Source organism: Carassius carassius, chromosome 20, assembly GCF_963082965.1.
Source record: "Carassius carassius chromosome 20, fCarCar2.1, whole genome shotgun sequence".
In the NCBI taxonomy this organism is placed as follows: domain Eukaryota; kingdom Metazoa; phylum Chordata; class Actinopteri; order Cypriniformes; family Cyprinidae; genus Carassius; species Carassius carassius.
Window position 1 is genome coordinate 11,366,648 of NC_081774.1, and position 11,751 is coordinate 11,378,398.

General features: G+C 34.3%; 1 protein-coding gene across 1 annotated transcript; it reads left to right on the forward strand.

Moving 5' to 3' along the window:
- The first annotated feature begins 3,364 nt into the window (after window positions 1–3,364).
- Window positions 3,365–10,832, forward strand: LOC132096338 (nicotinamide/nicotinic acid mononucleotide adenylyltransferase 2). The gene is made up of 11 exons (XM_059501625.1): window positions 3,365–3,575; window positions 5,650–5,738; window positions 6,700–6,767; window positions 6,923–7,001; window positions 7,087–7,204; window positions 7,287–7,367; window positions 8,200–8,244; window positions 8,651–8,727; window positions 9,630–9,731; window positions 9,884–9,951; window positions 10,028–10,832. Exons 1-11 carry the CDS (start codon window positions 3,491–3,493, stop codon window positions 10,128–10,130), a joined length of 915 nt encoding a protein of 304 aa, XP_059357608.1. The 5' UTR covers window positions 3,365–3,490; the 3' UTR covers window positions 10,131–10,832.
- Window positions 10,833–11,751: the final 919 nt, after the last annotated feature.

Sequence of the window (11,751 nt, forward strand, 5' to 3'; positions counted from 1 at the left end):
TCTTTAGTTTATCCAGAATCAGAGCAGCTCTTTTTGCACAAAGACAGCTTAATAGATCCCGGTTTTATGTAGCTGGCTGATTTTAATTCATGGTGCTCAGTAGCAATTAAATGTTTTGCAAACAGAGACAAAAATATCTAAATGATATTTAGACTTTATTTATTTTAACACATTGGAATTGAAAATGGGAATAGATAAGAATCTGAATTGGATTGGAATTGATCAAATTTAAATGATACCCAATCCCTCTAACACTATCTTTCTCTATTATTGTTTTATTCTATACTTGTTTCCTTTTTGTTATATGTATGTGTATATAAATAAAAACCTTGCTATGTGTACTAGGCTAACCGAGAATTGTAGCAGTTGCATCCCTTCTTTTGTTGGTTTTGATTGCTTCTATTGTCATCATTTGTAAGTCGCTTTGGTTAAAAGTGTCTGTTAAATGATTAAATGTAAATGTAAATGCACACTAAAAAGAAATACAAATGCTAATGTGAAACATTTTCTGCTGAGTTTAAACATCTTATATATATTTTAAAATGTATTCGTTAACAAATAACGAAAAAGTGTAACAAATTAAAGAATGATACTCAGCAGATGTACATAATAAAACTAGCCCACTGCCAAATTAAACAGCCACAAAACAGTCCAAATTACAAAACTGCACATGTGCATGTACTTATAGCCTACAAATTGTATTAAAGACAGTTTTAACCAAAAAATAAATAAATAAATACATATCTCATAATGATTTGTTAAACTGAGTTGTTTTCCCCATTTGAGCACTTTAGAGACCTTGTTTTGCAGTTGATGAATTACACTGTGCTTCAAATGTCTGTCATCAAGTCGTGCTGATAAATACATCACTGATGCAATGCCAAATATGTGAGGATTAAAAAAAAATCTAATTCTTTAAAAGACTCCAAATGGAATACAACTGAGGTTGAACTAAGGAAAAATGGCATTGATTTAAAACTGCACAGAGGTGTACGTTTCTATATTTGCTCTCAACTGATTCATTACATTTATTAATTGATGGTAGCAGATGCTATTATCCAAAGTGACTTACAGATGAGAATAATACAAGCAGAAGCAAATGGTCCAAGCTTGGTTTAGCAGCTGGACTTTTAATTACATTTGCATTATATATTGGACAATACAGTATGTGCTAATGAATAGTTATGATTGGTTTGAGAATAGTCTGAAAGAGACAAATCCTAACTGATTCATGATTCACTTTTTTAGAGCTATAGGATCATTAGTCTGAGACAGAGGCAGTAAGTGTTAATGAGGGCCACTGGCTTGTCTCTCTTGGCTGCTTTTCTGCACGTGTGTATTAAATGTATTTTAGTGTTGACAAACATGTGGTGCAAATGCTATTTTTTGCCATTCTGCTCAACACTCAAAAAAAATTTGTTGAACGAACTTAATTAAATTAAGGAAAGGTTTTCCACGAAATTGAATTACATTGTTCCAACAATATCTAATTTGTTTGATATGATTTGTTGTTATCTTGTTGTATGCACTTGAATTCATTTAGTCAAGACTTCAAAAAAAAATGTGTTATTCCTACTAGATAAAGTTTTGCCATCCCTAATAGAGAAAATCTTTTCAGGTTAACTAGGTCTAATTTTGCCATGCCAACTCTAAAAAATAATGCCCTGTTAACTACATTTAATTGTGTCATGTCTAATATATCTAACAAAGCCATGTCAACAATATACATTTTTGTCCTGCCTACTAGATAAAAATTGCCAACATTATAATTTTAGCTAACTTGGCAGGTCCTCAACCCAACCACAAGCTCCACACTTCACCACAATGGTAACTCGCACAAAATACACCAATATAAAGTCTTTTAAAATGCCCACATAATAGAGCATTAGACATGAAAAAGTCTCCTTATTATCACATTTTACTAAAAACTGCATAAAATAACACTTTATTTCAACATTTTCTCTCCCCATATCCAGTCCTGTGCAAAGCATGATGGGAAGTGTAAAACTTATTTTGAGGTACTTTATTGAAACATGTTCTTTCAAAATGAAAACTTTATGTTAAACCAACGAGTGACAGTTTTAAGTCATTTAACATGACACAATCATGTTGAACTGAAAAATAGCCAAAATGGCATTAATTCAACATGAATTGTTCAGGTAAATTGAACAAAACTGAAAAATAATTTTTTTGAGTGAACACTCTAAAAAAAGTTTGTAAAAATAAGGCAAAATGTGTTACAAAATTGTCCGTATTGATTATTCACAGGTTTATTGTATACAAAAAACTGCATTGTTGTGTTTTAGAGTCTGTAAATAGACAGACCTTTTTTAATGTTGACATTAATTATATATTTTTTATTTTTTTAGCAGCTGTGTGGGATCATAGACTATTACAAAAGGAAAGCTGCACAGCTGTTCAGAAACAACTGTTTGTGTCCATTTCTGGCAAACAAGTTTGTTTCCTACGTGTCTAGTTATGTGTCTCTGCTAATATTTTTTCCAAAGGTTAATTTTAGGAATTTTCTGCCTTTTAAGCATACACAATATAGTACAACACTCTCAGTTTGATTCAGTGGAATTTTTCATTTTTAATCAAATAGTATTTTCAAACAGCTATATTTTATTTGGCCCTTACCTGGTCAAACTGTGCAATAACAATATTCACATTTAACTATTTTAATTTATTTGTTACTACAATAGCAAACCAAACCATTTGTGTGGTTTTGTTATTTCTAGGAATAAATATAATCCAATAAAATTAAAAAATAATTTATTTATAATCTATTTATTTGTTCTACTGCAATAGCAAATGCTAATTTGCGTGATTTTGTCATTGGAATAAACACTGTGCGATGAAATCAAAATATATTTTATTTTATTTTTTTAAATGGGCATAAGGTTGCAAGTAATTGCAAATGTCTCTAAACGTCTCTCTCTTCTTTTCTGTACTGTTTGAGTACATGAATTACTCCGGGATATTGGTTTATTTTAACTCCGATGTAGTGTCAGCCACATTAAAAAAGTTTACAGCTTAAGTCATTTGTGGATTAAAGCATATTGGAGACGCGAACCGTTTAAAACGATTCAGTTCGATTTGGCGAACTAATTTAAGAAGATCCAGTTACATCGAATGATTCGAATGATATCACTAAACTGCAGCGTTTTGAAATCTCACAACAGACCCGGAAGAGAAGACAATGCTGAATAAAGTCGTAGTTTTTGCTATTTTTGGACCAAAATTAGTTATTAATGACATAATTTTGATTATTGGGTGAACTAACCCTTTAAAGTGAATCAGAACAGAAAGCGTTGGTTCGCTTGCTTACGCGCATGTCCCTTTAAGTGCGCAGGAACAGATCACAGTAGTGACGCTCTTCCTCTCGCGCCTGCCGCAGCCGAACCTCGCCTCTTGCTGCGGTCTCACAACAAAACAAAAGGCCTTAAAATTCGCGACATATGTTCAAAAGCGATAAATCACCACAAACAGAATGACGGAGACGACTAAAACGCATGTCATTTTGCTGTCATGTGGAAGTTTCAACCCCATCACGAGGGGACACATTCACATGTTTGGTAAGTAGCTCATTTCGCCTGTTCTGGAGGGAGTGGATGATGCGCGAGCTGATTTTTAATTCAGCCGTGTGTTGTATGTGTATATAAAGGGTTCATGGTGACCGTGATGATTTCAGACATCGTGAAGTCCGGCTTATTGATCGATTAGATGTTTCTGTAGAGAATTCTTACAGTCGGTCGCTGTCCAAAGCGAAGGTGCTGAAATGGGCGACGGCCTCAAATCCCAGACTGATCAAATCATCTCTCGGTTCAGACTGTGGCGCTGCGCAGCCGCTTGTTCAGCAAGAAATCGCTATATTCATTCACGGGTTTGTAGACGCAAGCAGTATAACTACGATTTATGATTTTTCAGCAAGTGTAATTAACCATTACTTCTGCTATGGCAATCGTGAAGACAAATAACAATCTGTATCTGTACATTTAACGTAATGTGAATGACGTTAATGAATGTGAATGAATATTTGCATCAATTTGTTCTTAATACAGTCCAAAGTGGTGGAAAATGTGATCATATCACCGCAGTTTGTCATAAGTTTACATTTTACTTTAAAAGAAAGCAGTTAACATAGCATTCAATGAAATTTTAAATTTAGTATTGGGATTAATGTTCTATACATTTACACCAGAATATATTGAACATATATATGTCAAAGCATGAAAACCTAATAAAATTAAAAATATATATAATTTTATAATTATTGTAATTATTAAGACAGAAAGTCATGGTTCCATAAACATTTTTTTTCTTTTGACAAAAAAAGAAAAGAAAAGAATAAAAATAATACAAATTTAAAGACCACCATTTTAATAAGCCCATCCTGTGTAATTTAAAAAGGAAAAAATAAGACCACATAAATGAACCTGTATATGCTCATATGTTCCATTTGTGTAGCCCCGGGGTCTTGCTCAGAAACCATGGTTTGATACTTCATGAATTTAAAATTATAAACAAAATGTATGGTTAATTTATCTTTCAATAAATACTGATATGTGACCCATGTATAAAACATGAATAAATGCAATGAATTTTCACATGTTAAGATGTTCACTACTGTCTTTCATTGTATTTTCTATAATAACAGAATATTGAAAGAATGTTAAGAATTTGTCTGAAAAAAATGTATGTCTGCTTTGTGATATCAGTTTGCCTGTGGGTTGATTAGTTTGAATAAAGTATTTCAAATTTCAAAAGAACATGAGGGTTAAAGCTTGGCAGTTTGTGATATAGAAACTTAGAGTGCATGTGGGAAAGTAAAAGACACTCGGAGAGAGATTTCTTCCATTGGCTCGTCCATCTCCACATTTCAATGTGCCAATAAACACAGCAGGGAAAAAACCTTAGGAGCTTGGTACTTAATTCAGTTACTGCAGCTGTATTTCTCCGAGCGTAAGCAACATGAAGAGTACCACGACCACAGTTTGATCAATACAATTTCACAGTTTTTACCTTGAAGCAAAAGCATCTGTGTGTCCGTGACCTATTTTTAAGCCTTCTTTTCCTACTGCATGCCTTTGCATATACTGAGGTACAAAAATAAGAACAGGCTTATGACTTATTCTGAGCAATGCATTTGACGGAGATCAGCGGTATCATGCTGAACCGCTTGGATATCTGATACTGCTAAAAATACAATGGAATATAATACATTTAAAAGCTAGTTTTTAATTTATTAAGTATTGAATATCTTGGTTTCTGTTGCCTCTGCTTTTTGTTATGGCCTCATTTTTCATTTCTTTGTAGTTTCCTTTGCACACTGGAGATATTTTCTTTAGAGATTTGCTCAGATTATTTCTGCCTCATATTCCCAAACAGGAGATCTTGTTTCTGCCATTCACTTCTGTCAATATTTTGATCGGGCTGGGGGTGTGAGGTTATATTCGACAGACATGTTTACATCAAGAGAAATGTCTTTTAAAACAGAGGTGCTGTCCTCACTTAAAAGGCCTTGTTTCACTTTTTTATGTCTCTGAGAGAATTCCTTTCATCCAAGCTACCTTTAGAACATGGCACAAAGTGTGCTGCAGAAAACAAAAAATGCTCATGAGATAATAAGGTAAACTGTTTGGTTTGCAGAAAAAGCCAGAGACTACCTACACAAGACTGGACGATTCATTGTGATTGGGGGTATCATCTCACCAGTACATGATTCCTATAGCAAACCGGTAAGATAATCTGTTTGTTTTAAGGTCTAAAATTATTTTAGTATTTTGTATATTTAAGCAATATCACAGGAGAAGAGTGCTATTGATTTTGAGTGCTATTGATATTGATTGCAGTTCAATAAACAAAAAGTTATAGTAGATATTGAAAAACCTGTGTTCTTAAAAAGATACATTACCAGTTGCTTTGTCCATTTTTGCTTTGCCAACTAAAATAGCCCATGCATAGCTCCACGTTGAATTTTGAGCAACACAAATAGTGGTGTTCCTGAATGAATCAATGTTTTTGAATGAGGAAATGATTTAGTGACCCTATAAATGAATTATCATTCTTAAGACTATCACTTGATTCCATCTACTGATGTATCTATGTAACCTGCAGAAAGAGCCCACAAAATCCCCATACTGTTACATCACGTTAACAAAATTTTCCAGTTGAAACAGATCTATTATAGGTCTATGACACAGTTAATACACAGTAATAGGTATATTACACATCTGAAATATTAGTCACTTAAGTCATCAAACTTTTTACTGCTAATTGCTGTGAATATGCATGACCAAATCAAACCTGAATCATACAAATTATCTCTAATAATATCAACAGAACTCTAAATTAAAAAGAACTTTGGCCTAGTTTTCTTCTCTCTTAGCAACAAAGTAGGAATAATAAATGCTTCATAAAAGCAGGAATCAGTCATTCCAACTCAAATCCTTTGTGGTGGGAGAGGAATAACACACGTGTGAAAGAAACAATTCTAGAAATCATTGTGTTTTGAACCCTGATTATCTAAAAAAGCCACATGTTTGAATAATAGCTTCTATGTTGATCAACTAGGTTTAACTTCTTTCAGCAAGTAGATGTAAACCTAAGAATATTGTTTGAAGCTCAGAAATTCTCTTTATTGGTGGATGCCTAGTAGACTTACTTTGCCTTATTTTGGTTTCTTTTCTGCATTTCTAGGGCCTTGTCTCTAGCAGACATCGTCTCACCATGTGTCAGCTGGCAGTTCAGTCTTCTGATTGGATCAGGTAACTGTCAGTCAGTCAGAATGCATCTCAGCTACACCCTCATAAGAATGCTATGCAGCACTTACATATACTTCAGCAGCCTTGAGTAATATTGATGATGGATATATATTGTAAAATGGACATAAAATATTTGATGGATTAATGGTCTTCTGTAGAGTGGATCCTTGGGAGTGCTACCAGGACACCTGGCAGACCACTTGCAGCGTTTTGGAGCATCACCGAGACCTAATGAAGGTTAGTCCCGAATTTGGCCTGAACGCAATTAATTTTTTTACTTGTACTCAATCTCAAAGTAATAAACTGTGTTGTTCTTCTGTAGAGAGTCACAGGGTGCATTCTGTCCAATGTGAACACACCTTCCACAACCCCTGTGATTGGCCAGCCCCAAAATGAAACTTCTACTATGTACCAAAACACAGCTAACAAGTCTGTGGCTAGTAAGTGATTTTTAAATATTCAGATGTTTGTTGTTCTGGAGAACAGACATTGCATTATTGACTTGTGTCTCTTTTTCTCCAGTTAAGCTTTGGGGAAAGATGAGCGAAGGCCTGGGAAAAATTTGCTGTGTTCGCCCACACATGGAGCGTTTTACCTTTGTTGGTAAGTTGGTATATTCATATACATATTAGGGATGTGTGCCATGACTAATTTCATACTAATTTTGTAACTGACTAGCTGACTTTCCGTGTAACACTGAGATTATAGAGAAAAGATTCTGAATTGCAAGATATAAATGTAAAATAAATGTTAACTGCAAGAAAGAAAGTCAGTTTTCTATATACATTTAACATTTGAGTTTTAATCTCACAATTCTAGAAATGTAAATTCACAATTCTCAGTTTATATCGTGCAATTCAAAATGTCTGTATTGTGAGATAAATTGCCTTTTATTTTTGACTCTGTAGAACAAACAGTCCTTCATGTGTTATTAAATTTTTTACAATGGCTGAAAAATTGATTAAAACTGTATTCATTAAATGACATGCAAATTCACACTGATCACAATAAATCACATATACAAATATTTGTTAAAACCCCTAGATCATGTAAGACTTTACATTATGTCAGACAAAACCACTGAATAGATATTACAAAAGTCTATTTATTTATTTATTTATTTAACTATTGTGTTCATTTTTTATTGCATTTTTAAGTAATTAATCACACCAAATTAATGCATTAAATCATACACCCAGGCTTTCAAACCATTTCAACCCCTTTCAATTTGTGTCAACAATGAAAATGTCAGTCACAAAGAAATGCCACAGCTTTGTGTTTTGGTTCATGTAAAAATCACATAATTCTGTGTAATTATTCTGAATTATTCATACGCCTTACACAAAATGTGTATCAATTTTACACGACTCCGGTGACTTTCCAGTGAATCAGTCATCCCTGTGACCTCCCATGCTTTTCTATTTTTTCTGAACAGACGAAAATGCCAACCTTGGTACTGCAATGCGCTACGAGGAAATTGGTGAGACGATGTGATTTTCCTTGCCTTGGTTTTTGGTTTTCAAATCAGTTCTTGCTTGTCACTTTGAGTCATCATCAGGAAATACTGAGTTTGCTGTATATTTCTCCTCAGGAAAATATAAATAACATCAATTAAGACAAAGACAGACAAACGGCTATCAGAGGGATTGACAAAACAGTTGAAATCTTTCTAAAAGTCATGTGATGGTGTTTGTTTGTGTACTGTGAAGAAGGCATCTGTGCGCTGTGTAGTCCCTTATTCTTCCTCCTCATGGGGAAAATGTGACTTGTTTCTTTTTCATCTTATCAAAGTTGTTGTGTTTCCCCCCCAGCAGAGGAAAAACATCTCATTACTGTGTCTTGTGTTTTTATGGTGTGATGTGGATCTGTGATTGTGGTGTGTTCAGAGTTGCGTATCCTGCTCCTTTGTGGCAGCGATCTCCTGGAATCTTTCTGCATCCCTGGCTTGTGGAATGAAAGTGATGTAAGATATCACTCCTTTATTCCTTTCTTTCTCTTCCAGATGAAGCAAAAGCAGAAAAAAAAGGTGTCGCAAAACGAGTTATCTTAGTGAATGATTTAGTGACTCAATCATTAATTTGTGTTTTGAATGATTTAAGTCAAGTGATAATTTCAGAACAGCATGCTAGCATATTACTCTCACTTCTTTTGCCATAGAAAGATAATGAAAATACTAGGAGTAGTATGCTTGTATGCAGTTCTGAATCAGTTGTGTCAAGATATGGGTCACTTGTCTCCACCTACTGGCAGTTTGATGTCATTGTGATTTCCACACTACTAAGGGTTATTTTAGTATCATTGAGATACTATTATAGTTTGAATCAGTAGTTATTTGTGTATTTTCTGTTGTAATTTTAGTCATCTTGTTGTCTTTTGGCATGTTTATTAGTGGTTTCTAAAAAAAAATATGTCTTTATAGTTTTTGTTTTTATTTAAGTTTCATATAGTACTTTTAAACTAATGAAAATTATGAAAATTTCTGCATTGGCAAATAAAATATAGTTTATATAGATTCTTTGAGTAATAAGTAATGTATTTTTATCTACTAATTATACTACTTATATGTTAATGTTACTAATTATACTAAGGTGCTAACATTTGTATAAAAATGATAAATATAATATGTAAGGCACTACATTTTTGTGAAAGTTATGGATTAAGGAAATTAGAACCAACTTTTCAGAATAGCATGCATTGATGAAACATTAAGACTATAGGAAAATATAAATAAAGGTAATAGCATCAGTTTTGATTTCTAAATTATGGCACTAACAATCTATCTTTAGCATACAAAACATTGTTAATACCAATCCAGAAATATTTTGTTAAACTGAACTGAATATGTGATTCTAATATTTTTTTTAGATGGAAGTGATTGTGGGGGATTTCGGGATAGTGGTGGTTCCTCGGGATGGAGCTGACACAGAAAGGATAATGAACCATTCATCTGTGCTTCGAAAACATAAGGTATTATTATTTGGGGAGTTTGGGGTACAACCTAGTACTGTACGTTCTTTACTGTTAAGTTGTTGTTATATAGTGCACAGTAAATGCATGCAGTTTAGAGCATATTTGCTGTTTTGTGATATTTATAAGGCTTTCGGTTTTTTCTCTGACAGGACAGTATAATCGTGGTTAAGGATGAAATCGACCACCCGATGTCAGTCGTCAGTTCGACTAAGAGCAGGTGCATGTTCTCGCCGTCTACACATAATTCATCTCACCGTTCTGTACCCTAACCCTCTTGTTTTTCTCTTCACCAGACTGGCTCTTCAGCACGGCGACGGTCACGTGGTGGATTACCTGAGCCAGCCTGTCATCGACTACATCCTGCAGAGTCAGCTCTACATCAATGCTTCTGGATAGGGTGGAGAAGTCCACTTCCGAGCCATCAGTCATCCCTGTCTGTCTCACTGTGTGTAATCTAGAGTATAATCCTCCTGTGCTACCACTGCTTTTCCATGTAGAGGAGCATTAATCTGTCCTCTGCTCTTACTCGTGTCTCACTGGGATGTACAGCACTGTGCCTGAGGGATCTGCTCCACCAATCAGCTTTAAGGGACTGGGTGGGCTTAGGTGCCCAATAGGAGGAAGAGGAGAGAGCCTCGCTGCCACTATGACAGAGAAAGAGTGTTTTTGATTGAATTAGATAATTCATTGCCTGCTATAATGTCAGTCTTTGCTGTTGATTTAATGCTCTCTGTTCTTGTAGTTGCATGCCTAAGGGTTTCCTTTCAGCGCACGAGTGTTTAAAATACCACGTAGACCGTAGTCTGTGGTTACAGTGTACAAAAAAACTATGCTTAGACTCATCTCATCTCTAACTACATTTTCTACTCATCCATCAACTGTATGTACAGAGAACATCTCATATACTGTATTATGCCTCAGTGTTTTGTCTTCAATGTGCATTCATGTATACGTGGAGTATTTGGTTGCACATTAAAGAATGCGATTTCATTGACTTTGCTTTCGTGCACATTTACTTCTCCACCGCTCCTTTTTGCTTGACATTAACTTGCTAACATGTCACAGATGTGATGTCTAGTAAACTGCCTGTGCATCAAACCATTCGTTTCAGGATGAGATCCCTTGCACTTTTGCTTGTTTTGTGAAGACATGAAAAAAAATCTATGCTTTTAAACTCTTTTTAAAGTTGGAACATTCTTTAAATGATTCAATTATGATTTGAGCTGACATGAAATGTCAATCTGCTGCACATCTATCACAACCTTTATAAATTAATCAAAGTGTATTTGATGAGAAGAATAACAGATTCAGCGAATTATGTATATTGTGCATAACTGATTTTGTCAGTTTATGGGAGGCTCCGGCTTTACAATATGAAGATATGAAGAAGACTTCAATATATTACTGCGATTATTGTTTTTCATATGATAATGCTTTAAGTCTCAGGTAAAAAATTGTTTGATTTTGATCATTTTAACCAGAGACTTTTCATAAACGAAACTAGAAGCCCAGAATGGTAATCTTCAAAAATGTAAAGCCTATTAAAATATTAAGATTGTAACTGTAACCACTTCAGTCCCAGTGTTTACTAGGTTTACTGTACCTGCTGTTGGTTATGTTCATTGTCACATACATTAAAGGATAAATATTACACCCCCATTTTATAATATACAGAGAACTATTAAACACACTGATACCTCACTGCTTGTATCAACATAAATGCATGATTTGTTTTCCATTTTCATTGAGCAGTCACTATAGCAACTAGCATATCAGGAATCACTAGGAGATTTTCTCTCAATGTAACTTCATAAAGAAATAGTGGGAAATACACCACAAATATTTTTTTTTCATGGTTTTGGTATGCTGCATTCTTCTGTAGTGCTAAAACCCTCAATGCTTCCTTGCGTTCTTCATGCCTTTTTTCAAAATCACAAGCAACAGAAATAGATATTGTTGATGATATTGTTTGTTTCTTGTATTTGTATTGCCCTCTTGCTTTTGAATTGATTATAGA

Coding starts and splice junctions, on each gene's coding strand:
- LOC132096338 (XM_059501625.1), top strand. CDS start 3,491: ATGACGGAGACGACTAAAACGCATGTCATTTTGCTGTCATGTGGAAGT. Junction 7,368..8,199: donor GGAGCGTTTTACCTTTGTTG/GTAAGTTGGTAT, acceptor TTTTCTGAACAG/ACGAAAATGCCAACCTTGGT. Junction 9,952..10,027: donor GTCAGTTCGACTAAGAGCAG/GTGCATGTTCTC, acceptor TCTCTTCACCAG/ACTGGCTCTTCAGCACGGCG.